The sequence below is a fragment of the Calypte anna genome, chromosome 12 (assembly GCF_003957555.1).
Source record: "Calypte anna isolate BGI_N300 chromosome 12, bCalAnn1_v1.p, whole genome shotgun sequence".
Lineage (NCBI taxonomy): Eukaryota > Metazoa > Chordata > Aves > Apodiformes > Trochilidae > Calypte > Calypte anna.
Genome location: NC_044258.1, coordinates 1686198 through 1713386, shown reverse-complemented (window position 1 = coordinate 1713386; position 27189 = coordinate 1686198). Strand labels below are relative to the sequence as shown.

General features: G+C 39.4%; 1 protein-coding gene across 8 annotated transcripts in view; it reads left to right on the top strand.

Moving 5' to 3' along the window:
• Positions 1–27189, top strand: part of IARS1 (isoleucyl-tRNA synthetase 1) — a 100228-nt gene that overhangs the window by 65919 nt on the left and 7120 nt on the right. For all 8 annotated transcript variants that reach the window (XM_030458255.1, XM_030458256.1, XM_030458254.1 and 5 more), the window contains 11 exons: positions 4023–4114; positions 4479–4556; positions 4990–5111; positions 7914–8016; positions 8230–8313; positions 15080–15254; positions 15648–15760; positions 16040–16135; positions 18293–18469; positions 21970–22081; positions 23052–23177. In XM_030458255.1, the coding sequence (XP_030314115.1) occupies positions 4023–4114; positions 4479–4556; positions 4990–5111; positions 7914–8016; positions 8230–8313; positions 15080–15254; positions 15648–15760; positions 16040–16135; positions 18293–18469; positions 21970–22081; positions 23052–23177 (1278 nt within the window). The remainder of the gene's footprint in view (positions 1–4022; positions 4115–4478; positions 4557–4989; positions 5112–7913; positions 8017–8229; positions 8314–15079; positions 15255–15647; positions 15761–16039; positions 16136–18292; positions 18470–21969; positions 22082–23051; positions 23178–27189) is intronic.

Here is a 27189-nt window from a genome sequence, read left to right as displayed (position 1 = left end):
CAAATAGAATTTGGGAAAGCTGTAAAAAAGAGAGATAAATTGGGCAGTGCTCTTTTCAGCTAAAAAAAAATAATTTTAGAGGTTCATGAGCATGAGGAGTAAATTTTCCCCTGCACAGTTCTGTGGAGAGGGTTTCTTTTTAATAATTCTGAGAGTGTGTAGAGCAGGACAGAACAGCACTGGGATATTGCATGGCTGTAAAAAGATGCTCTCCTGGTTTTCCTTAATACATGTTGGGTTTTTTCATCAATGCTCTCGTTGTATTAAGAGAATATTAATTGTAAAGAGAAGGTGCTGCAAGAGTCCCCTAAAGTAGTTACTCTTAACCAGGAAGCATGAAGGCTTGCAATGAAGCCAGAATGGGATTTTAAAAGGTGCCTCAGAGGGTGCTGAAAACCTGGATATCAGAAAGAAGGTGGCTTTTGCCATTTTATACCCTGTTTATGAATAAACAAACACCACCCCATGCCCACGATCTTAAGTGTCACTCTGAAATAGTTTTAGAGCTTGAGAAAGTTTTTTTTTTTACTCTTCAGGTGTACTTAGGGTTGGGGAAAGAAAGTATCAGTGGTGTAGTAGATCATGAGGAAATGGCTGGATGCAGGATCTGAGCTGGAGGACACAGTCATCTCTTACAGTTCCCCTCTTAGACCTGCCTGCTCACTGGCACCAAATAAGATGCATTTATTTTGCTACAGCAGATAAAGCAGCTCACTTTGGTGATAACAAAATTCACCTGAGGTCATCTAAGAACATTTAATTAAAGGAAGAAAGAATCTTCAAGCTACCAAAGTAGGAATAGGATAAAAGCTGTCAGGAGTTGATGAAAATGTGGCTTCTTCCCAGAACTGTTGTCTTAGAAATTTGGTGGTGGTGTGTGCTGAGTTTCATGTGCTGCCAGGTGGCAGTATGCAGAGCTAGGCAAGTTCAGATGCTGCATCTAAAGAAGAAAAATATTTTGAGGGACAGTGGAAAGTTAATTTGTGAACATGTGCCTGGGATCTCTGATCACTGCACAGTTGAAACAGAAATAGTGTTTACAAGAAGATGATCATGGAGGCAGAAAGGAATTCTCTGCTCTGTATTTCTAAGAGGAAGATGGAGCTACTGAAAAGGGATGTGTCAGCTGACATCTTTATAGAGCAAGAAGATGCTTCAAAGCAAGGGAAAAAACTGTTGGAAAATGACAATTTAAAACTGCAGTATTGATATTAAATGTTAGTGACTTGTGCTAGGTGAAGGTAACATGATGTGCTCATTGAGCAAGTGACACATCTGGTTTGGAAGTGATTAAGAAGCATGATTTTTCAATTTATTTTTCTACATAGACTCTGATTCAGTCAGACAGATAATGAGATGCACTAAGTTTGTGTACTGTGATGTGATACTCTCATGCTGGTCCCTTGAAAAAAAGTAGTTTGGGGTTTTAAAAAAAGACTTCCTATTCCATATGATTTATTGTAGGAAAGACATCAGGAAGAGGCAAGGGAAGGTTATCATAGCAACTGATAACCTCAAGTGATGGGTAAAGGAGACAAATACATTACACAAGCTTCATTGCAGAAGTCAAGATTTTGAAAATAACAATGATGAAAAAATAAATGCAGAAAAGATGTAGATAGGGCATGATGGGAGAAAAAAAAGTTCTTGGGTTCAGCAGTTAATGCCATACAACTCTTGGTACCTGCAACGTGCATCACAAAATGTTGTCTCTGCCATGTCAAAACCACAGGTGAGGCATGGATGCTGAGGGCATATTTGGGCACTGTCTGTTGTTGAAGTGGCCCAGTCTGCTCTGAAATGGGCTCTTCCTGCACCTGGGGGTGTGAGTGTCAGTAAGAACAGATGATTTGGAAACTCAGGATGGCCAAAAGGCCCCACTAACCTGAAAAATGTTGCAGTTCAGCTTAGCATCTCCCATTTAACTGAGTCTATCTTGTAGTGAGGCTAAATCTCACACCAGTTGCCTGCCTCTTGAAAAATGTTTCCATTAGGTAAAACTTATGTTAATTCTGCCCCAGTTTCTCCTAGCAGCTTGAATAGCCAGCAGTATTTCAGCTGAAATGGAGTCCCTGTCAGTGCAGTATTGAGCTCACTTGAATAGGCTTTGGTGGGGAAGGGGAGGGTGCCTGTGCTCACTCCAAATTCAGGATGCCTTGGAGAGCCTGGAAAAGTTTGGAAAGGTCTCATCCTGGCATGGATGGGAGCTTTTGACTTCCTAGAACATACACAATTGGAGAGAGGGAGACAACAGGAAACAGAAGCAGTGTCACTTCCATTACTGATGGAAAATTACCTGCACTGAGCCAATCCATGTCTCTATTTGTTAGGAGGTTTTTGCTGTTGTGTTTTCCCCTTGTTTAATGTGTGCCCAGAACTGGAGCTGCATTTGGGCTCTCTGAAGAGAGACATGCTGCAAGGCAGGGAGATGTGGGCCAGGAAACTTTTCAGCACCAGCAGTAATTTAGCTTCACTGTGGCAGTAACAACCTGACCCAAATGGGTTATTAGCTGCTCAGGAGTAGTGTAGTTTCTCTGCTAAATCATCATCTTTTATGATAGAAACTTTGGGGATTTGGGCCTTTTGGTAAATAAGGCAAGTAGTAAGAGTTGGAAAGGTGTTACGGGAAGCAATAGGGCAGATTAAAGTTCCTTATTTAAAACCAGTAAGTTATGCTTTTTTTGCTTTTTTCTTTTTAAATTAATGCAAGATATTATTTTACAAGGCAGCTTTTTTCATTGTGACTGCAATCTGTGTGTGCCTGTGGATGTGCACATTTCCTTGAGCCATGAAAAAGTAAGATTTCACCATTTGGTTTATGACCTGGGCTTCCAGTTTTTGAGGGGAGAACATGAGTTTCCATGCTAACTTGAATCTCTTGTTAAAGATATGTTGTCCCTGAAAGATGGGGCTGGGGTTGAGGTCTTCTGTCTGGTTTCAAGCAGTCTCCTAACTGGAGACAACATGCAGCTAGAGGAGAGCTGGGAATTTCTTAGGAATACAAATTCTCACATAAATAATGCTTTCCCTGCCATGGCATGAATCTTCTGAGCACTTCCTTTTTAGCTTTAAATACCAGTACTCTGCCTTTATAAAGAGTTCTATTTAAGAAAATGGAATGGAAAGCATGGTGGAGCTTTTAGAGTGAAGATCCATTTTATTCAGTAGCTGCTTGATTAATGAAACTGATTCAGAATAGAGATCAAAAAGCTCTTTGCTTTTAGACAAGTTATATAGAGGCTTTTCCTTAGAAAACCAAGGTCTGTTTAAGGTCCATCATTACCCCCTCACCCCCTCCAGTTCTGTCATGAGCACCTGAAATTGGTTTTGCTGGTTGCATGGTGATGCCTGTGGTAACCTTCTTTTTCATGCTGCCAGTCCTCCACGCTTTGAAGTTGCACAGAACTTGAAAATAGAGGGATGTTTATCTTCTTACCCCTTCAGACTTGCTGTTACTCTTAGGATCTTTTAGCCTCCTGTGTTACGTAAAAAAATAATTAAGATTGCAGTTAATTCAGGTAGCATTGGCTGAAATAGGTGTTTTATTTTAAATCTGGCAAACAAAAATTAGAAAATATTGGCATAATTAATACAATTTTACTCTGCTTCTACAGTAATTCGTTCTAGGGACTTGGCTGTATTTACAGCATGTGCAAATCTAGGATTTGCCAAATCCCTTGAGATTAATAGTCTCTTATCCACTATCCTCTTTATGAGTCAGATAAAAGCATAAGGCTCCCATAATGCATGGTGCTGTAGGATTAGGGAAGCAGTTTGGTGAGAGATGTCTTTGTCTTGAAGCATGAGAATTGATGACATTTTTTAACATACAGTTTTAAATTTTAATTTGAAAATACAGTTTTATATAATGGCATGGTCAGTGACTTTTTGGACCTTCCTAACATACATGCTTCTGCTCAAGTGTTGTGTTTAACACCAGGGCTACAAATGATCATGTGTTTTCTTGAGAGGAGCTTGATAAAAGGACAACTCTTAACTCCAGTGAACGTTTTCCTTTCCAGCTTACAGGCTGTACACTGTGGTCCCTCGATTAGTGAAGTTTGTTGATATCCTGACCAACTGGTATGTCAGGATGAATCGCAGGAGACTCAAGGTGGGTACCTGCTTCTGTGATCCTGTACTCTGAACAAAACCCTAGTGAGCTGTGGTGGCTGCATGCATAGCTGCTTTGTGGTGTCAGACAAAATCTTTATGCAGCATTTCAAGTTATATCAGTTTGTACCTTGGAGTGGCCAGGAGATCTTAACTTTTTTATTCCTTCTCTTTATTTTATGAGGAAAACCCAGCAAACAAAATGCCCAGCAATTCTGCTTCACTTGCTGGGTGAGGCTGAGCAAGCTGAATAAAGTTTGGAAAACCAGTTTATTGCTTTACCATAGGAAATTTTAAAATTTTTATTGAAGTGTAGTTACTGTTTCTTAAATGACAGTTGTTTTCTTGCTAAATTCTTCAAATAGGGTGAAAATGGAACTGAAGACTGCATTATGGCCTTGGAAACCTTATTTAGGGTTTTGTTCTCCATGTGCAGACTTATGGTAAGGGAATTTCATGCCACTTCTGGAATTTTTAATATAGGTAATGAAAAGCATGTGTCTGTGTCTGGGGACACAGGAACTGAACACAGGGAGAAAAAAGCCATACTGCTGCTGATTACGTGTGGCACAGTTCATTTTCCACCTCCCCTTTTATTTGCCTGTCTGCCCCATGTAAAGAAGGGAAATTTCACCTGCCTTTAGAAGACTGTGATTTCTTATCTGATGCCCAAAAGTAACATGAATAAATACCAGGAAGGAGGTGAAGAAGTAGTAGCAATTTCATTGTTTCAGTCTATGTTTTGAACATGAACAGTTCTGCACTGAAGATGCTGTTTAAGCATTATTTTCACTGAACTCTCTTTCTGCAATTAATAAGCATTATTGATTCCTAATGTACAAACATTAAAGATGATGATTGAATGCAACATTACAGGCACCATACACTCCATTTATCACTGAGCTGATGTACCAGAATCTGAAGACACTTATTGATCCAGCCTCAGTTCAGGAGAAGAACACTGAAAGCATCCACTACCTCATGCTTCCCCAAACAAGGTAACAGCTGTTACATGGCAAAAAGGGGTTTTGGGTTGGTTGGGTTTTAGTTGGTTTTGGGTTTTGGTTTGTTTATTTTCTTTGTGCTCCTTCACTTATTTGTGTTTAAAATGGTTTTGCATAACAAGCAAAAAAGCTGCTTTGATAAAAAGAATATTCCTTTGCCTCAGGAAGAATTTCTGTGTGGTAGTTAATGTATGCTTTCATATAAGCAAAAAAAAAAGCTGCAGTTTTGATTGAGCTCTGATGAATGCTGCTCCCTGGCTGCAGAAGAACATTTCCTTAGGACACTCCACTCTTGATGTTGTTAGGTGGGAATTCTCCCTCCATGTTTAGGCAGTACACTTGTGCTGTAGGGACTGTAGACAGGAGTTAGAAAAGGGTTGGAAGGGATCTATTTTTCCATCTCAGCATGGTTTTTTTTTCTGGCATGCAGTATCCTTTATACTCTTCAGTGTGTGCTGCCTAGAAGCTCTGATGCCTACCTATGAAGGGCCCAGAAGGATTATAAAACTTACTGGTGGGCCCTACATGTGGAGGAATATCTGCATCCTCCATCTCTGGGGTTTCTTGGTGAATGCTGGTGCCAAATCCCGTGTGGGTTGGAATTATTGTTTGTGTGGACCACATACAGAGCAAGCAAAGAATTCTTCTGGCTTCAGATCAAGAATTTAGACTTATTGTCCAGAGATTGCTGCTTCCTTGTAAGAGGATACATCATACAAGGAAGAGCTTTCCAGGCAGATCATTTCTTTGGATGCTGATGAGCAAGGATTTCTTTTAAGTTTCAGTGTGCCTCAAAAACATTTGGATCCATGGTGGTTGTACTGGACATAGGCTTCTAGTTAGTTATCCATAGCATCAGCTCAGCCCATGCAGAACATGTGAAGTTGGGTGGTTTTTGTCCAGCCAAAGGACACACTAGTATTGCAGCAGTCAGCTGCTCATTTGTGAGAGGGTTCATTAGTGCCTGCACTGCAGGCATCTGAACAGGAGATGCAAACTCCTGTTGCACTGCAGCTCAGTCTGAAAACCCTCAAGGACAAAGGAGCTGACCTTGATGCTTTCCATGCCAGTTTAAAACTTTAAACCTTTTAGTAATGTTGTTTCTTTCAGGGATATGGGCAGTATCTCCTCTGGGGAGGGTGTGTGTTCTTTCTCACAGCCTTAGTAACGAGGAGTTTGGGATTGACATAATGATGGTGCTGATTTTATGTTCTCTGGGAGAATGCTTTAAAAAATATGTAATCAAGGAGTGCAAAACTTGTCAGTGAGCTATCAGAAATGTTTTTGAGCTCCTACAGGATGGAGAAATGGAAGGATAGCAAGGTACCTGAAGGAACTCAGTTCAGGCATGGGCATTTAGAAGTGACCTTATTCTTGTCAGTGCTAACTGACTTGCTGCCTCATGCCACCAGATGATGTGTTTGAGGGGCTTGTGGGGCTTTCTTCTTTTTCATGTCATCTATTTGGCTTTTTGTCTGCTACTAGTTCGTGTAATTTACTGGGTTGCCTGTGCATCAATTGATACCTTGAGCTGCTAAGCACATCACAGCATTTTTCTTTGAATATTTTTCTGATGACTGTGTAAGGACAATAGTGGCAGTTAATAAAGAGACTTCTTAAGATGCAGTTACAGAAAATACTACTTTAACAACATGATGGGTGTGAATAGATAAAACTAAGGGGCTTGGCCACTTTCACAGCTGAACTTTATTCAGTACCTGTCACAAACCACATGGAGGTTTTATTTTGTTGCTTAGCATCAGATCCTGTGAATGTGCATGCAATCCATGAGGATAATTATAATTTTGTTATTAAGTAATGGCAAATAATACTGAAATACTGCCAGGTTATACTACATGAACCTTTCTGGGAGCAAAGTCTCCTCTGTCACCATTTACATTTTTCCAGGTTTTTGGGGTACCATCCTGGAGCTGGATTTTGGAAGAACTACAGCTTCAGAGTAGATAATGGCAGCTTCCAGAACATGGGGATATTTTTGTTTTAAGCTCTCCTTAACCAGTAGTTTTGGGGTTTTTTGGGGCAGAGAAGCCTTACCAGGTGCATGGTTTTCATTCCAGTACTTTCCCTACTAATATTACAGCAAAGACCTTCATTCATTTTATTCACAACTGTCATTGGAACCATGAAACTTGTGTGGTTTCAAAGGAGCTACTCAATTTATGCAGCAACTCGAGAAATCAAGAAATTCATATTTCTGAATTGTTGGCTGCCAGTACATTTGAAAAAAGCTGTGAATGTCAGCATAATCAGAGGCAAAAAAACAAAACCCCAGCCCACCAGTCCTGCCTTGACACAGAGTGGAAGGGTGTTGAAATGGTGAGGCCAGGAGGGACTGTCTGAAACATCCTGCTGAAATATTACAAATTGAGATTCAATGAGTTGGTTGCATTCTAGGTATTTCATTGTCATCCTAAATATCCTATTTATATCTCCTTGCATGTTTTATGGCATTATTGATGTAAATCTTAGTTTGATTGGATATTAATAGAATAGGTGGTATGACCGAGTCCATTGTCTCCATCTTGTGAGAGCTGATAACAAAAGTTTACTTTAAAATAGATTTTTGTTTGTTTTTTGGTTTTTTTGCAGCTGATTTCCTCATCTTCTGCACAAAAGAGAAGAAAAACCTGTTTGTTCATTTTTCAAATTGTCCCAAACAGGGCATCATTGAGACTCTAGTAGGAATTCTCAGAGAAGGGAGTAAAATGGTTTCAATTTGCTCAGATACAATGAAAATAAAGCAATATAATGTGTTTGTTTTTTTTTTTAATCCAGGGAGGATCTCATCGACAAAAAGATAGAAAATGCTGTTTCTTGTTTGCAGTCTGTTATTGAGCTTGGACGAGTAATCAGAGACAGAAAAACCATTCCAGTCAAGGTTAGAACTCTTCAACACCTCTTATCAATACCTTGGAAATGTGCAATAGCTTTAACTTTGGGGTAAGCCTGGGAATATTGAATAATTTGAGTTTGAAATTGCAAGCAGAATTCAACAATAAAATAGTTCAAATGATACATAATAATCTGAAGTCCATTTTTAGCTGGGAGGAGGAAACTATCTGTTCTTTTGTTTGTTCTTTGTTCTCCCCAGTATCCTCTAAAAGAAGTGGTTGTTATTCATCAGGATCCAGAGGCTCTGGAAAACATCAGGTCTTTAGAGAAGTACATACTTGAGGTAAGAACATCATGAACAAGATGCTGAACTGGGTTAGGTATTTTATTTACCTGAATAAATGAAGGTTAAGCCTTCCATGGTGACAATATTAATAACTCACTAGGGGGTACTAATCTAAAAGAGAATTGCAATGAGAGGGGATATCAGTTGGTACTGTGTAAAGAAACAAAGGTGAATGGGAAATGTTCTTAAGGCTGTCAAAATTGACCAATGGTTAAGTAGTAATTCTAAATGTTCTTGATTAGTAAAAGAAAAAACATTTCCTGATTGAATATAAGACGGTGTGCAACTACATCTTGTCACAGAGATGGGCTGCAGCCTTTGTGGTCCCCTTCAGTTAAAGGGCATTAAAACCAGTTTGGCAGCAGATGGGTCGCTGGAGAGAGAATTCCATGTAAGGGAAAATGAGGGACTGGTCAAGTTTTTTTTGTTGTTTAAGATGTAAAATGGCAAATAAAGAAGATACTAGTCCATATGGTTTCTTACACTCATGTGCTCCTGCATGCCACTGCTGTACTCTCTTAATGTGTGTCCATTAAAGAAACACTACTTGTTCTGCTTCTCAATCTTTGTTTGGATAAAAGCCCCATCATTGTAAAGTAACTCTGCTTGGATTTTTGAGGGTAACTTCCTGAAAGTGGCTGCACTTTCTGCTTTTAGTCAGTCATGTTCTGAAGGCACAAAACCTGTTGCTTTTTGATTGCTAAGAAGGCTGCAGAGTGTGCTTTTTTAGTCTATGTTCAATTAAATTCCATCACAAATAGACTTTATGCACATCTTCTTTCACTTCTGTGGTGTGCAAGAAAAATCAAACAGTAAGAGGGAATAATGAGGAGTGTTTCAGCCACAGTGATGAGCTGTGATGAGCCACGGTGTTCTGATTCAAAAGGAAAAGAGAAGAAAGCTACCAAGTCAGTAATGCCTGTGAAGGTGTTAGAGCCTTCAAAACATCTTGCAAATCAGTGTTTTTTACCACTTAAATCAGTTGTGATCATGCATTTGTGGGGAATTTCTCAGTGTTAGAAGCCTTGGGGTTTTATAATTACATTGCTGAACAGAGAGTTAGAGGGTATAATCTGTCCCTTACAAGACTGGAGGCCTTTTAGAACCACTCTGGAAGGCAGTGAAGGAAGAAGGACTGGTTAAGCAATACCATTCTTTCTGAGCAGTCTTCATTTCCTCTTGCTGCAGTAGTCTCTGATAGGGATGTTCAGTTTGCACCCAGATGTTTCATTGTGTTGCCTGGGGAGTTATTGATGACTTCATTTTTTGAAAGTGTGTATAATTTGGGGAGGAAAGAATTGCATAGCAATTGAACAGCAGCTCTTTGCTAAGACAGCAGAATTCTAAAGGAACTGATTTGGTGTTGATACTGGGCAGAATGCATGCCTTAGACTGCACTATAAATTGGAGATTGCTTTATGACAGTCATTTCTGTGTATTAATCTGTGTTTATGTTCACTTGAATCTTTTCCTGATGCAGTCTTGTATTTGCCTGTGGCTCTTAACTCAGTGAGGCAGTATCCCTGCCAGCTCTGCTCTCAACTGAGAACTAAAGGAGTGGTCTTCAAAACAAAATCATCTAGGTAGTTGTTCAAATGATCTTCTCCATTGAAGACCTCCTGATACAGAGGGTTTCTGGGGAGGAGAAATTAGCCTCATTGCAAAGACCCCATTAAAGAAGTTAAGTACAATGTAATATAAAAACTAACAACTCCCTGGAATAGTCACTCACTTTGGAAATGCAAGAAATTTAATGTAGAAGTCTTACTACAGTTGCTGAATGCCTCTGAACTGCAAGCTCTGCCTTCTTGTGTTTTACCCTCTCAAGTCCAGTACCAGTAGTTTGAAACTATCTTGGTTTAAATAAGTGAAGAAAAAACCCCAGTAATGTAGTTGTACATCTGCACAGCTTATGGAAGACTGGACTCCCCTCCTGTGATATCTGCCCCTTGAACTGAGGGGTGCACTCTGCATGATCTGCTTAAGTCTGTCCTCTGCCTGTGTTCTAAGTGCTTGTGGCACATATACTAAACTCAGATTACTGCTAGACTTAAGTCTTCAGTTTCTCTGTATCCAAGTACAGTAATTAGGGGGAAGTGTAGGGACTCTCTGCAGTTTGGCATGATTCCTTTCCTTCAGCTCCATCCACAGAACTGAAGCTTTGAATCTGACACTGCAGAGGAACTTTGTCTCATTTCTGCTTCAGGAAGTTCTTCCTGTGTTGTAACACTCTGGGGGCTCTGTACAACTTGGAGCTGATAGAATATAGGACAGGGAGGTTCAGCAGTCTGTCTTTAGTTTGGATTTCTGTTCAGTGGCTTCTGGATTGTTAAATAAAATGTATTTCTACTAAAAACTGACCTTTGACCTTCCTGTCATCTTTCATTTGTCAGAATCTGTCCCTTTCCAGATGGGTTTATGTAGGTCCATGACAGAGTCAGTTCTGATGGCTGGGTGTGATGCATAAGGTTACAGTGCTTTACATTTAATGGATTTTTTTTCCTTCCTTAAGTGTCTGTAACATTTTGCATTCTCTAAAGCCAGTAAAAGGGGTCTTCAAACGTTAGTGAGATAAGTTCTTTTCCTTTGTCCAGAAATGGCATGGCCCTTATCACACACCTGTCCTTGCTAGGCTGAGGATTATTTGTTCTTTTCAGGAAGGTATCCACAGAGGACTCTGTCCCAGTAGACCCAGTCAGATGCTTAAGGTGTGGTGGAACATCTTTAGTTCAAGTTGCCATTGGCAAGATCAGGGGCTGGGCCTTGAGAAAGAGAACAAAAATCTGCATCTGCCCAAGCAAGATCAACTCCCTTGTCCTGGGGAGGGCAAAGAGTCAGTCAAAGAATTCAAGAGCTGACTGAAGCAGCAGAGAACTCTGAAATTAATTACGTATTATTCCAGCAGTATCACCTTTCTCCAAGCATAAACACCCATCTAGGAAGGCTGCTGAAAGTGCTGCTGGGGCAACTGAAAAGCACAGACTTAGGGAGTTATGGCTCAACACCCAAAACTTACAGATCAGTGATGTCTGCTGCTTGCTTTTAGGTACCATGGGACTTAAATTCTTGTATTGTAAAGTATTGTGCATTAAAAGAATTTTAAGGAAAAAATCTGAATTGATTTGCAAGTGGAATTGTAAGACTTTTCTGTCTTGTTACCATATTAATTATTTCTCTTAGACTTGGCAGTTACAGTGTTTCACTGCAGAATTATTGTTCTTGGTAATTTGAATACCCAGCTCTTTTCTCTAGCAGAATTTTCTGAAGTTTATGTTAGTGTCTATCACGTTACCTTGATCTGAAAACTGGATTTGTGGATTTCACAGAATCCAATTTTAAGGAAGATGAGTTTGCTTCCTCAAATTACTTCCAAAAAGATAGCTGACAGAATTTCCTGATAAAGGTAACAAAGCAACATAACAACTTGATAAATTCTTACAGAACTGATCATACAAAAAAAGTTTTAATTTATATTCATTTGCTAATGTGAATAAAATTAAGCTTTATGGGAATTAGTTAGATTAGTTACAATAAACTCAAATACCTTTAGGGAAGCACAAATTCAAAATACTGTCTATTATCCTGTTTTTTTTAATCTTCAACCAGATGATGCTGAAGCTTCTTGTGTGGGTTTTATTGCATTTCATAGCAATCAATCTAGTTGTTTACTGAGGTGGTTCAGATCTAAAGGGGTCAACATATCCAGGCAGGCTGGGTAGTAATACATGAACTATATTTGCAGCTTTGTTCATCAGTCACCTACATATTCAGAAATATAGCTAATGCAAAAAGATGTTTCTGTAGTAAACTTAGAGGTGCCAGAGGTAATCTGTGGGAAAAATGACACCACTTGATTTCATACAGGTGCTGACAAAAGAATCTGAGAAATATACTTGTCAATTATTGGAACATTTAATTCCTGGCTTTCTCAGAAGTAGCTGCATTCTGTGATCTGCAGTCTGACTCTATCATCAGAACATAGAAAATAACTGAAATAAATGGATTGTAATATTAGAACTGTCCAGAGTACAGACTTGCAGCTGTCATGCAGAAATGACCAGGCTCAAAAATGAAGTCCAGCAGAACACAGTTGCATTTTACTCATTATGACTTGGGGCTGTTTACTAGCCCAGTTCAGGACCTGGCTTTCTAACTGCTCCCACTGAAAGGCTTTCTCATAATAAATTTTACTCTATAGGAGCAGATTCTATAGGAATCTTGTTTGTATCCAACCTTTGCAGATCCTTCAGCTCCCACCCCTCTGTATGGCTTTAATAAAACAGAAAATTGAGCTCAAACAATTTCAAGGGCCACCAAAATTCCACAACACAGATGGTGTTACAGTAATGTAGTAGGTTGAATGGGCTGGAACAACTTGACAGGTGAAGTGGGGTGATGTGTGCTCCTTGGGTATTTTATTTCCTACAGGATTATGGAATCTGTGTTTATTTTCCATTTCAGAATGCTTGCTTAGAGAGCCCCAGCCAGCACTGACAATTCTTTCTCTGGTGTCAGAATTCAGCTCAGCTGGGTTACTGCTTGATCTGACCCTGGCTGGCACTTGGGATCAACTAAAGACCCTTGTACATGGGAGTGCCTGAATGTGCAGGCGTTCAGCTGCAGTGGGAAGGACTCTTTGCCTCTCTTTGTGTCTGTGGGATTTGAAAGTGGTGTCAAGGAGCTGACTTTGGTTTATTGAGAAGCTAAGATTAAGAACTGTTCTAAGTCAAAACTCTACACTGAGGCAGATAAAAACAAACCTAAGATATAGGCTTGGTTTTTTGAAGAATCAATCTGTTTTATTATTAATAATGTATACACAGGAGTGGTTTTCTAATCTAATTAGTATAGAAAACTTGACCTGATTGAGTTGGCTTCTATGTAATTTATCTAATTAAGCCCAAAGTCATCTTTAAATTTGTGCTGGTTTTTTGATTATTATTTCTTTTTGACTATGAGGTTGTCATTTACCACTTGTGGGCCCGTTTCCAACAGCACCCCATTAAAACTGGATTTCTGCAGTAGGTACTTTTCATTACATTTCCTGAAGGATGTCTTAACTAAATTTAGATGCAGTTGTATTCTTGGCTCCTCATGTCAGCAGGACTTCCCAGGGAATTAGACTGCAGCTCAGAGGTTGGATTTAAGCATTACTTCTCAGTCAGAACGTTTGGCTGCTTGCTAGGCCTGTCATGCTGACACTACCATTTACTTCTGCTTCCTAAATGACTTGGTGTAGCATGACTGCCAAGTGCACCTGGTGCTTCTGTATCATCTTGTTGTAAATTTTAACAGCCTTCCAGTGGAGTTAGAAACACAAAATGCTTCAAGCATCGGGCAGTCTGACAGACAAAACCTGCCAAATTATAGTGAAGTGTGCTCCAGATGGGTGCAGGTTTGTACCTGTAGAAGAGTTACATGTTGGCAATTAAAACTCTCCAAGATTTGTCCCTAGTGTGCTACAGCAAGAGTGAAGAGACTGTGTAAAACTGGAAATAGAAATATCAAGTCCTGCCTTGTGTGTGTTTCTTACTTGGCTTTACAGAACAGGGGAAAAAGAAGGCCACAAAAATAAGGTTGAAAACAGTGCTCTCATTTGCAGGAGGTAAACAAAAATGCTATTTCTTTTTTTTTAACAATATGCAATGTTAGTACATTTTTCATTGGACAGCATTAAATGTGGAGCAGAGAGGTTGCATTTTCAAATTTGGCTCTATGTGGTGGTCAGGTCGTGTAGTGAAGGTTTTGGGTGTTTAATGGTGGTTTGTATGTGTTTATGTGATGAGGAAAATATTTATAATTAATGTAATTAGACTTAGTGGCTTAGACTCATGGCTCATCTGGCACCTTGTGCTGTCTCCTCAGTGTTAGAGTCTAGAGAAAGCACCAGCATCTGGCCACTTTTTGCAGCAGGTTCCTGACTGTCAGCCATCAGCTGCTTGAATAAAGATATTCAAAGGCATGTGCCTGCAGATTGCCTTGAACTTCTTTTCAAGTCCCTAGTTTTAGAAGCTTAATTCCTGTTTGGACCTGCTGGTAAGAGACACAATGAGGCATATATACATTCCAATCCAGAAAATTGTCCATTCTCGTTTTCTGGCTAAATGCATACCAAAAGCAAAGCTTTTCTTTCTGGGTTTTGTCACACCATGTTGTAATGTCATCACAAACAAAGGCAATCGTTTTGTCTTGTAGGAGTGAATCACAGAATCACAGAATTGGCTGGGTTGGAAGGGACCACAGAGATCATCAAGTCCAACCCTTGATCCACTCCCCCTGTGGTTCCCAGCCCATGGCACTCAGTGCCACATCCAGGCTCTTTGGAAATATCTCCAGACACGGAGAATCCACTACTTCCCTGGGCAGCCCATTCCAATGCCTGATCACTCTCCCTAAAGAAATTCTTTCTAATATCTCACCTAAACTTCCCCTGACACAACTTAAGAGTGAAGTAAAAAAGGCTTTTGAGTAGGGGTCTGATTTGAGTTGAGAGCTGATTGGTGTGTTAGTTGCAGAGAACATCTACCTGAAGGCTGAAGAGGAGGATGGGATCCCTGCTGTAGGGCAGCTGGGGACCAGTTGGGTTAATTTGCTCTTGAAGTGATGACAAATTCCTGACTTCATAGTTACAGCCCTGTAAACAATTTCTAGCAGGAGATTTAAAACTTCCTCAGTGCTGTGGCCCTGGTTTTGTTGCCTGTCTCCAGTTGTCAGAGGTGTCTGGGCTTCAGCTTCATTTTCTTCTCTTTGTTTTTTTTCATAGGAGCTTAATGTGCGGCAGGTGACTTTATCCACAAACAAAGATAAATACGGGGTCCGTCTGAGAGCAGAACCAGATCACATGGTGCTTGGGAAGCGCTTGAAAGGGGAGTTTAAAGTTGTCATGGCTGCAATCAAAGAGCTGAAGAGTGAGCAGCTGGAGAAATTCCAGGAGACAGGTACAGAGTGGTACAAAGCACTGAGTGAGGGCAATGTTGACTGAAAAAAAAAAAGATCATCCAAACCTGTTTGTCTCGTCAGAAAAAAATCAAATAATTGCTCTTGATCTGTGTAGATTGATCAAATATTTGCAGGACAGATAGAAAAGTATTCCTGTGTTCTGAAGTGACTCTGTTTGAGCAAGTTCTGCTGCCTGCAGAGGTGCTTGTAGGAAAAATCTGAACGTGGGGTAGTTCAGCATTTCTTACTAGTGTTTAAGAGCTGTTTTAATTGTATTGTGAATATACTGCGTTTCGTGTGTTTGTCTGATACTTGTTTAAAGCTTTTGGACTTGGGGACATTTTTCTTTCCTTCTGATTGTAAGAGATGCTCTCCATCTGTCAATCCTGCAGGCAGCATTGTTGTAGAAGGACATGAACTTCATGGGGAAGATCTACGCCTCATGTATACCTTTGATCAGGTTGCAGGAGGATCTGCCCAGTTTGAAGCTCATTCTGATGCCCAGGTATTCTGTTGGATATTTATTTAATATATTAAGGGAGGAGTTCATCTGGGAATAGCACGAAAATGGTGAGGTGAAAGCTGGGGTGGCTTTTTTTGTTCAGGTAATTAAAACAAAAATCTCAGGAGCTTATCTTTGGAGTTTTGTAGATGTTAAAAGCGCTCTCCTCAGTGTGGTGTTCTGTAAGTGAGATCTATAAAAATGTGTCTGAGTTTGAGTGAGTTAGTAGTAACATCTTTCAAGTTTGCCACCTGTTCAGCTGTTGTCTGTGTGTTGCCTCAGGTTTTAGTTCTGCTGGATGTTACCCCAGACCAGTCCATGGTGGATGAAGGGGTGGCCCGGGAGGTGATTAATCGCATCCAGAAGCTTCGCAAGAAGGTCAGGAGGGAGCCATGGTTTGGAAGAAGATACTTTAATTTACTTTTAAGAAGTCTTTGGGCTATATGCAGCAGAAACTGACCTTTTTGATTACACATGTAGTGAAACTATGTATCATTTACTCCTAACACCCAGTTTTCTGACTGGATATAAATGATTACAAATCGGTATTTTCCCATTGAATTCCCCATGACCAGGTGGCTCGAGTTGAGCAGTGAGCTTGCTGTGATCCTCAGACAACAAAATGACTGAACCCCCTCTTGCTTTCCATCTTCAGCCACATAGCAGTGTTTCAGGCCCAGCTAAGCAGCTTGTAGTGATTATGTTCTGTTCTATCTCAGTTCTGGGGGGTTATGTCTGCTGGGCTGCAGAGCTGAGACACTGAGCCTTGGGATGCTAAAAGAAACCAACTTGTGCCTTAGCAAATTGCAGGAGGCATTGCTGGCACTGAGTTGTGTATCTGATCTGTTCTCCTCACACAACTGGTGCTGTCTGACCTTCATCTTAAAGCACTCTGAACCAATGTAACTTGTCTCTGCAGTGCTGCTCCATGTCCATGCTGTGCCAGGGAAGCCTGGTCACTGTGGAGGTGATGACAGCTCCAAAAAGCCATGAATCTGAAGAGAACATTAACAGAGAATATTTAACTTGGTACGAAATAATTCCAAGCATTTCAAAACCTGCAAATTCAAAAACACCCAGAAAACAAAACTGTCCCACATCCTCTGATGCACACAGGCATTGTACACAGAGACCATGTTGTTTGATGACAGAATGAGGGGGTTCCTGCTTGACAGACCTGGTGGCAATGCACTGGAGTTTGAGTCTTTTTCAGACAAACACCTTGAAGAAATCTTTCAAGAGCTCTAAATAAAATGTAGAGAAAATTTTCATGGGACGTGTTTTGGGGAAAGAGATCTCTACAGTTAGGACTGTCTGAATTTTCAGTATAAGCATACATGAAATATAACAAATCTGTACCCAGATAGTTCTTAAATATATATATGCAAATAAAAACACTATATATATTAAAAACATATATATAACCCACTATATATATATAAAAACCACTATATATATAAAACATATATATGTGTATATATATTATATATACAGTATAAATACATATTTATAAATATATGCACACACACACACAGAAACTATAGATATTTATATATGTATAAAATAAAAATCTGTATTTTATCTATATAAAATAAAACCAGGAAGGAATATGGCCATTAAAACAATGAAAATAAAACTCAAATGCTTAAGAAGTTATAAATTTACTGCTGCAATGACACAGAGTCATATTTTTTCCACTTAAATGAAATCAAAATACTAAACCTTGCCTAATAGTTACCAAGATGCCAACATGCATTTGTTCTGTCATTCTTTCATTCAGAATGTTGTTACAGAGGTGAACATGTAATAAGACACTAACAGACTCTGGATTCACAGTAACTGTTGTTGAGATGCCATGAGGGCAAAGCATTGTTTTTAGCAGATTTTAGAAATCATTTTTTCTAGTGCTGCAGTTTTTTCCCCCCATGAATCCATTTTCTTACTTGAAGCAGAATTTGGCTATAATTCAGCATAAATAAGAGCACCATTCAAATTAATTGCTCTTTTTCTGAACTATATTTTAACCTGCAAGTAGCTTGAAAACTTAAAAGCCTGATCACCACCTTCCAAAAAAACCCTAAATTTCTTTAGAGACATTTTGAGGCATTGAGACTGCTCAGTGCTAAGAAAATGTCACTGACTGAGCAATTGTTGAATAAAGAGCTGAAGGTTTCATTTCAGGCTAACGTGTAAATGCTAGTAAAGTTCTTGGCCATCAAGAAGAGTTGGCTAATAAATTTCTAGTAGGCTTTCAGCTTGCTAAAGGGTGATAAGTTGATAAAGCAAGCTGAAAGTAAGACATTTAGACTAAGGTGCACTTTCTGGTTTGTATTTTATGCAGAAAAAACATGTTTCAAGCATCTTTTAATGCCTTTCTGACAAAAGAACTGCTTTATTCCAAATTTTTTTGTGTGGTAAATATCAAATATCAGGTAAATATCTAGGATATTTTTTCCTAAAACCTTTCCTTCTTTTAGCTTGCATATGTGAAGGTCCTCTTGCTGTCATTAATGCCATGTTTGGTGTATCCTGCAGAGAAATCTGGTTCCTACGGATGAGATCACAGTGTACTACAGATCCCATCCAGAGGGTGACTACCTGGATACTGTTATTAAGGAACACAGGGATTTCATTTTTGCAACAATCAAGGCTGCCCTGAAGCCTTACCCAGTGCCTACCTCTCAAGAAGTTCTCATCCAGGAAACAACCCAAGTGAGAAAGAAAAAGCATTGCTTGCAGAGTTCATTTTGTTACCTGCTTTTAACTAATCAAAGCCCTTCATTTATGGAAGAATTGTACATCAGTGTTTGTTTGTGGCATATTGTGAATATTGTCTCGTATTTATAAATGTCCCTATTAGTCTTTTTGGTTTAAAGTTCTGTATTTGTAATATTTTGAAAGTGAAGCTGCTTGGGTACCAAAATAAGCATTGTAGGTAGTGGTTTGTGTGAGCTTGGTACACACAGCTACTTGTACTTGTATATTGTTGCTCTGATTTTTTTTTTATTTTTATTTAATTGTATCAGATATATTCAAGGCTAAGTTTTTCTTTTTGGCTTATGACCAACTTCAGTTATTAATATTTGAGGATGCTTGGTTTTTCTCCCCTGTGTTGCTGAAGTTCAGTCTTTTGTTACAATGCAGTTTTGCAGATTGCTTATTCTTTCAGCAGCAGATTCCAACTGTCTGCTCTTTCTTTTGTTTTCCTTAACTGTTCCTTTTGACATGTTTTAAGAATACTTTTCCCCTGGCTTTATCTTGTTATGTTCAAAAGGCATTTATAGGAAAATTTTGGATGAAAGATTCTTCAGTCTAAATGTTGTGCTTGACCAGAAAGAAAAAAAATTACAGTACAGAAAATTAGGTTTTTTTTACAGAATGGCTTGAGTGTCTGAATATATGAAAAGAAAGGGAGTAGCTTATCAATAGCACTATCAGTGTATGTAAAAGAAATGGTTTATATTTATTATTTATATTTCTAAAGTTGTACTGGTTTGAAACAAAGCTCTGCTTTGCCTTTTTCAAAACTAGACATTTAATTTAGTGACAAACTGGGAAGCTGGTACTAAGTACTTACTTGATTGGGATGCTGCTGATGTTAAGTCACCATCAAAACTGAATTGGAATGCAAAAGCAGCTGGAAAAAACTGCCCAGTGCTGGGAAAGCTTTGCCTGCTGCCTCTGGAATTGCCTTGTACATCAGCTTTAGTGTTGGTCCCTGTGACTTCCATGCCTGTGCAAGTGCTTCCCCCAGTATTATTTCTGGTTTCTAAATTTTAATTTAGCAGATGCTAGTGAAGAAAAACATTGTGGAAAGCTGAAAGATGAGTTTGTTGGGTTAGTTTTAGATAATGTTGTCTACATGATGGTGAAATCTTGCCCTGACAGAAGGTGCTGGTTATTATGGATGTAAAGGATAGCTGGTGTCTGGATGTCAGCAAAAACCAGACATCCATTCAGATTTCATAAACATGAGCTTGTATGTAAACCAGAGATAGGAGGTTTGTGGCTGTGCATTTGCACAAATGTCAGATTGCAGGCTGTGAAAACCTAAAAAATTAAAGCTGAGATGAGACTGTACAGGAGGGAGGGTTGTGTGTGGCTGTGGGAACTGATGGCTGAGATGATAGAGCTGCAGTCACCTCAGGATGGACACAGAGCTGGGAGTGCTGCCTGTCAGCCTCGCCTCTTGGGCACAGAAGTTTTTACAACCAAACCATTGGCAGGGAGCTACTGCAGGTTCCTTGTACCAAAGCTGTCCAGGGTACCCAGGGAAAGACTTTGTAAGTAAATGCAGAATTGTTCCTTAGTGTGCTTTAAGGAGTTTCCATCACCACCACAGGTAAACCTGGGGTCTCTGCCATGTGGGTTGCCTTCTGCTCATTTAGATGGGTATGGTGCTTACAGACTGGCTGTGGTGCTGAATTGTAACTCACAGACTTTACCAAAGAGGCTGCAGAGAGGATCAGATGAGTGGGATTTTAGTGCAGCTGCCAATATTCTTTAGAAGTTGCACTTTGTGGGATGTAGAGATGGATTGGTTGGGGCTGATGCTTGACTCTGTACTTGGAGTTCTGCTTGTCAAATTAGGAGCAGTGAATAAAAACATCTGAAATGAACAAGCCCTTCTTTAGCAGTCTGCTCAGTGTAGAAGTGTGAGTTTGCAGGAGAGCTGTGGGGAGCTGCAGCTCTGTGCAGTGAATGTCATCTGGTCCATGCCTGTGTTGGCTTCATTGGTCACAACTGCCTGGAGTTCTGTATGAGCAGTCCCAGATGTAAAGACTGAAAACATGAATTCCAAATGAATTTTGCATCAGCTCTCTGTTGGTGATGGGGATTGATAAGTAAAGCAGCAAGGACGTAGGAAATGCTTTGGTGTGACCAGATCTAATGCACTTTCATACCTAATGCAAGGTAAAAGGATGAAGTGTGTAATTCTATACTTGATTTCCTAACTTAACTGTGATGGGATCTTTGTACCAAGTTTCTGGAAGTTATTAAAAGGGCTAACAGAAGTTTGCATGATGTTGGATGTATGGGAAGACTGGGACAACAAATGTGATGCTGTCTGTCTGGTCTGCAAGTATTTCGATATTGTTCAGGATCAGTGTATCTGTGAAAGTATCCTGTGTGGGTTTTTGATACAAGGGCTCAACTATGAACTCATCAGACGTGCTCTGAGAGAGAGCAAAAAAGAGAAAATAATCAATGTGTGCTCAGGAAACCCTGGGAAAGAAAAGCAGAAACTCAAAAAATGAGTTTTTAAGTGCAGGTAGAATTTGATAAAGACAAAATGGAATTTGCTGGTGCTTAAGTGACTTTCCTGGTTTGTGATAGGAACTCAGCAGTGACACTTCCAAGTGTGTTCACCCTTTGGACTCTGACTTTTCCAAAGATTGTCTCTAAATTTATAAAAGGTTTGGCTGAAACAGCCACTTAGTATAAACTGTTCATCAGAAGTTATTTCTGTATGATACTTAGGAAATTACAAATTTTAATTCAGATATTTTAGAGTGTTGTTTCTCTGGAAATGGGTGTAAGTGCAGGAGTAATTCCAGCCTGGACTTAGCTCAGGAAGAGACCTGGGCTTGGAAAAGCAGAGCCTGAAAGCTATAGTTTAAGGCCTCTATAAAGTGTCTTTTTCTGTAGTATTGCTACAGATTTCTCAAGGCTCTTCATCCTTTCTCTCATTTCAAAGGAAGATGCTTGTTCTGTTTCTTGCTGGGGTGCTGGGTATGTATTAATTGTTCCCCAGCTGCTAGTGAGGAGATGTTCACAAACGCTGACTTGGTATCAAGGCACCTTCTACCCTGATGTTCTCATTTGCTCCTTGGAGCTAAAATGGAGGTTTCTCCAGACCAGGGTCTTGTCTTCAAGTACTCTGAATTACCTCTGGAAAAGTCTTTCTCTCTTAAATATATACACCACAGGATTTTATTGTGGAAGGCTCTCATCACTGTTCATCACTTGTGCAAATCAGGCTGTGTATTCCACTTTGTTTTTCTTACGTGCTGAATACTGCTGTATCTCTGACATACATTAGAGACAAATTAATATTTGAAGCACTCTGAGGAAGATGTGGCAAAAGTTGCTGTTTTATTGTAAGTAGTGTTTAGTATAATAAGGCAAATTCTAAATGTTTATTTAAGGAAAATAATTTTTTTGTTTTATAACACAATGTTAAAGTAGCCTTAATGTTTCTCTTTCTTCAGCTGAAGGGATCAGAGCTTGAAATTACCCTCCTCAGGGGTGGTTTGTGTCACTCTGCTGGTCCAGCCTGTGCCTATGTCAACCTCAAAGTTTGTGTTAATGGGACAGAGCAAGGTAGGGATGCATTGGGGTTTCATTTCTCAGGGGTGCTAAATTTTTGTTTCAAAAATGGTGTAGTAAATGTTGGAGCCACAAATCTGTTTGAAAGGGGGAGCAAACTCCCTCTCAGTAGTAGCTTTAAGTACTTCTTGAAAATTAAGTTTATTGGAAGTAACGACATGCAGTGTCCATGATGTGGATGATGAAGTCAGCAGGCATGCACATAAATTGCTTACATTTTACAGAGGTTTTTTGTTATGTCAGTTATCTGCATGGAGGTGTACAAACCCAGTGTTTGTGCATGGACATCCAGCCACACTTAGAAGTGGGCTTGATAAGAATTTTTAACTCTTATTGTACTACTATAGAAGTTGGTAATACTCTTTCTGGGCAGAGGTACTGGTTTGGAAAACCTTAAATGTAGAGAGCTGAAAAGAATACTTAAAGTAGAGCATTTGTTAGCAGCAAGAGATGAGTACAGTGGTATTGTTAAAAGTGTCACATTATTTCACATATTCACATTGGGTTAATATATTAACAGGAGAGAACTAAATCCACCCTGGATTGTTTTCCCTACATCTATTTACAGTCTGTGTGTCAAAGTGTGCCTTGTTTGCCATGGTTACAGAGCTACTTACAGAGTAATAATGGACAGAACTATACAGCTGGTGGGCACCTCAGAGGGAATGCAGTCTGCCAGTTTTCCATCAGTATAGTTCTTCTTTATTTCAGTGGCATAAAAATGTGACTACTTTGCTATAAACAAATGTAATTTCTGTACTCTACATCTCCAGTGTTCTTGAGTCAGTTTCCCTGTTTTCTTTCCTCTTTCCATTTCTTAATAAAAGATTTCTGGAAGATGCAGTGTTGCCAGTTTGAACTTAGCTTAGAAACTTCCTGAAAGTAGTAAGAAAGTCATTAGCAAATCATTGAAGTTTGGATGTTGCTTTCAAACTGCATTTTAATATCTTAATTTTGGTCTTAGATGGTGTTTTGCTGCTGGAGAATCCAAAAGGAGATAATGCCTTGAGCTTCACTGGACTTATAGATGCTGTCTCTTGCATTTTTGGTCTGAAAAATTCCAAGCTGACAGTTTTTAATGGAAAAACAGGTAAATGGAGTATGACAAGGAAAATTGAAAGTCTTTTTAGCAGCAGTTAGGAGTTATGTATTGTATAATTTTTCTATAAATATAAAAAATTGACAAGAAAATGCACAAGGAAGTATTCTATTTTACACTACTTAGCTTATGAGACTCTTTTATAGTCACATCAAAACGTTTCCAAAAGCTGCTGCCAAATGATGCTCATCTCCTCTGTTATCTTTTTTCCACTGCAGTTCTCATCAGGACAGAATCTGATTTATGACAGGAAGTTATCCATTGGGTCCAGACAATGCTGTATATTGATGGCAAACTGCCATCAGCCTTTGCATTGCTTTTTGGTTTGGTTTGGTTTGTTTTTACCCTAATGCCTGAGTAGGCAGAGGGAGAGTTTAAATTGAATGCAAACTGCTGTCTGTAGAGGGGGGGAGAATGTTGCTTTTTCACCCTAGAGAAAATTGAGGATCTCTGCATATCTTCTTTTCAGAAAAACCTGTGGAATATTTTTGCAGCTTGACCTTGGCCTCTGTTAGGGCATAAGAATATAAAATCCTATGTAAGAGATTATCTGGAGATTCACAGGTGATACTGTAGTTTTGTTCATCACCAAGATAATACCCAAAAATGCAGCAGTGGTAATTGGGCAACTACAGCAACTTTTTCTAGTGTGATTTCATAGAAATATTACTGAAGCCATGTCTAAGAGGGAGGTAATTTGGCTGTTGTGAAAAGCTGCCTGTGTGACTGATAAGGATCAATTCAAGTCCACTTTTGGTGTCAGAAGGTAAACAGTCTTTACTTGAGTCTGTAATGTCACTGGTACCATCTCCAGCTGTAGTTTTGTTACTTGTCTTTTGCTGACAGTTTTTTCTAGAAAAAGTGTTTTCTTGGGGTTAGTTTCCTGCTGCATGTAATGTGCATTCCTTATTGTAATAAAGCTTTTTCCCAAGTTGTGCTCAACTGAACTTAGTTCTATCAGGCAAAATGATTGTTCTCTGCTTTCAGTCACAGATGATTTATAGGGAATGCTGGATCCCTCAGTATCTGCCTCAAATTTCAATTATGTTTTAAAGGAGGAAACAGTTTTCCTTGAACTATTTTTCTAAATGTTGGTAATACACCTCATACCAGTGGGGTACATGCCTATAGAGGTGGGTAGATACTTCTAGAATTCATTACAGTACAATTACTGCAATTCATTCAGTTCAATTATTAAGAAATTACCTGGGAAAGGCCAAGAAGAGTTGGGAAACTCTCATCTCATTATGATTATAATCAGTTTGACTCCTGATTTCGTTTGTTTTCTGCCTCTTACACAAAAGGACAAAAGGATGCAGGATCAATTTCCTAATGCTCACTTCCTGAAGGCAGTGGTAAAGCAAATTTTAACCTTCCCTTTTCCTCAAAGATTCTTTTCTGCAGTAGTAACAAAGGCTGAATTTCTTCCCTTTCCCTGTTGCTTTTGCTGTGTAGGTAACATTCAGACCCTTTCCATTTTGCTGTGCTGATTATCAACTTTCATTCTTTCTAAGTGATCTAGGGCTGAGTGTTTGGGTTTTCTTCCCTGCCTACTTGATTAACAAGATCAGAATTCCTTTATAAAGATGAGATTATCCAATTCCCTTTCTTTACAGTTTGGCAGAGGTCTTGAATAAGTGTTGTTCAGCAGAAGGTAGAGCTCCATGGAGAGTCAGGGATGAAAGGCATGTTCAAAGAGAATACCTCTTAGAGTTTGTAAGAGAACAGAGCCTGAGTGCTTGGTGCTGAGTTCAGATGCAGTTCCCTTCACTCATCTGCCCAGGCTTCACATGGGTAAGGTGTGTGTGGCCTCCTGGTGGCTCCAGGGACTCTTCAGGTGCTGCCTAATGGTGGCTCCAGGGGCTGCTTAGGTGAGGCAGGGGGTTGGTATCAGCTGCTCTGAGAGGAGCTGCAAAGGAAGGTCCTGCACTCCAGAGAAATTGTTGCTGAATGGTTCCCATGTGTGTTAATAAAATTGTGACCCAGGACAACTGTATTTCTGGCTCCTTATTTTCCTTCCTGTGGTTTTTAGGGCTGTCCACTTTACTTGCAGTAATTTATTATCTTGTTTTCTAATTGTAATGAAGATTTACTTTGGATTGCATAATGGCACAAAATCAGGCAGCTCTTGTACATTAAGGCAGAGTAAAATATCTCTTGTCCCTCTTTTTCAGTGCAACTTTGAAGTAATGGGATAAACATTTCCTCCCCAGCAGTGCATCAGTGTATTTTGAGTAACCCAAAAGTACTGAGCAAGGCTCTGGGATTTGTCCTGGGATCGTCAGAGACTGAAAATAGAATTTGTCTCTTCTTGAAATTACTTATTTTTTTATTTGAATTTTAAAAAAAGAAGTTGGGCTCCAGTTAGATGGTAAAACCAGCTGTCCCTGCCTTTCTTTTTGCTTTAGGTTTCTGAAAAGCTGGAAACTTTCTGAACTTCTTAGGAATGCTTTTTGAGATATGCTCAGCTTTGATGGAAGTAACCCATATTGAAAAAGACCTAGCTTAACAAAAAAGAAGAAAGAAAAAAGTTTATGGGAATAAATGAAGCTGTAAATCGTGTTGGGCTTTAAAAGGGGGAAGAGGAAAGAGAGGCAAAAATCCCCCTAAAAACATCTCAGTCCCCATCTTATTTAATGTTTATTATTTTCAGATGGTTAATTTTTTAAGAAGTTCTCTTCCTAGCTCTGCTTTCTCTCCAAGAGTATAAAAGGATTTTTTTTTCATCTTTAATTTTTTAAAAGGCCATGAAGCTGTAAGGTAGCTTGGAAGAGTATTAGCTCTTCTATCTCAGCTGCAGGAAGAACTGCCTTGAAAAGTGATTTTAATATTGATGAGCACTTGTAGTATCTGCTTGTTTTCAAGTGCATTGTTATATTTAAAGAAATGATGTTCTGTTTTTCGCTTGCTCTTCCTCGAGGTTTGGGTGAGCTGACTGTATTGACAGCACTGCACATGAACTCCTCCTTGTGAAAATGTCATCAGTGCTCTAGTGCACAGTGCTGGATTTGTTAACCACTGAAATCACCATTATTGCAGCTCCTGCCCTGTGTGGCTCTGCACAGACCCTGCCAGCCCATGTCCAGTGGAAGCTCCTTCAGCTGGGGGAAGTTCCTTGCTCTGTGAAGCACCCTGCTCACTGCTGCTGTCTCCTACCCATGACCCAGTGATGCTAGGGAAAACCTGCTGCTGCCTCCCTTTCCATAGCATTGAAGTCTTGTTAATTCCTTTCCACTTTTTCTTTTAGTTATTTTCTTATTTTCCTCTAAGGAAAACCCAAAAGCAAAGCATTTTTGGGCAGGTGGCCACTGTGGTTTGAAAGTCTTAATTCTTGATAACTGAAAACTGAATTCTAAAAGCAACAGTAAAGGTTTGGCTTTTTCTTGAAAGCTTTCATATCAATGTTGATTATTAAAAGGTAGTATTTTATAATTTCAGATGCAGTATAAGGGTAATATGGGAAACCTTTATCCTCATAAATCTTACAAGCTGCCTTCTTACATTGTGCTTTGATGTTTCCTGGCAGTTGGTGAAATATTGTGAGCTTCTATCCTGTAAGCTTCATCTTTTTTTGTTGGTTTGGTTTTGGGTTTGTTTGGGGTCTTTTGATTTTTAAGTTTACAAACATCCTTGGAAATAAGAGTGCCACTTCTGCCTCTTCAAAATGCATTCAGCCAGACTAGTGGAAAATAAGCCTTGTAGAGCTTGGTGAGACGTGAGCAGGGCAGATAGGGGATGGAAACCTGCTGGAAAGAGATGATAGATGTGCCTGTTCTGTGTGTACAGGCAGTGATTGATTCTTGCAAGAAATTAAATGTATCAGTTCTTCCTGAATTTGGTCCTTGGCGTTCTTTTGTAGCTGCAAAAGCTTTGTAGCAAAGAGTGATGTTCTTTTTTCTGTATCTATAATGTGTTGCTTTTTTTTACCTCTGTGATAGACAGGCAGCTGTTCATGTAGGTATTGCAGAATGCAGCCTTACATATTTAATTTGTGTTGCAGAAA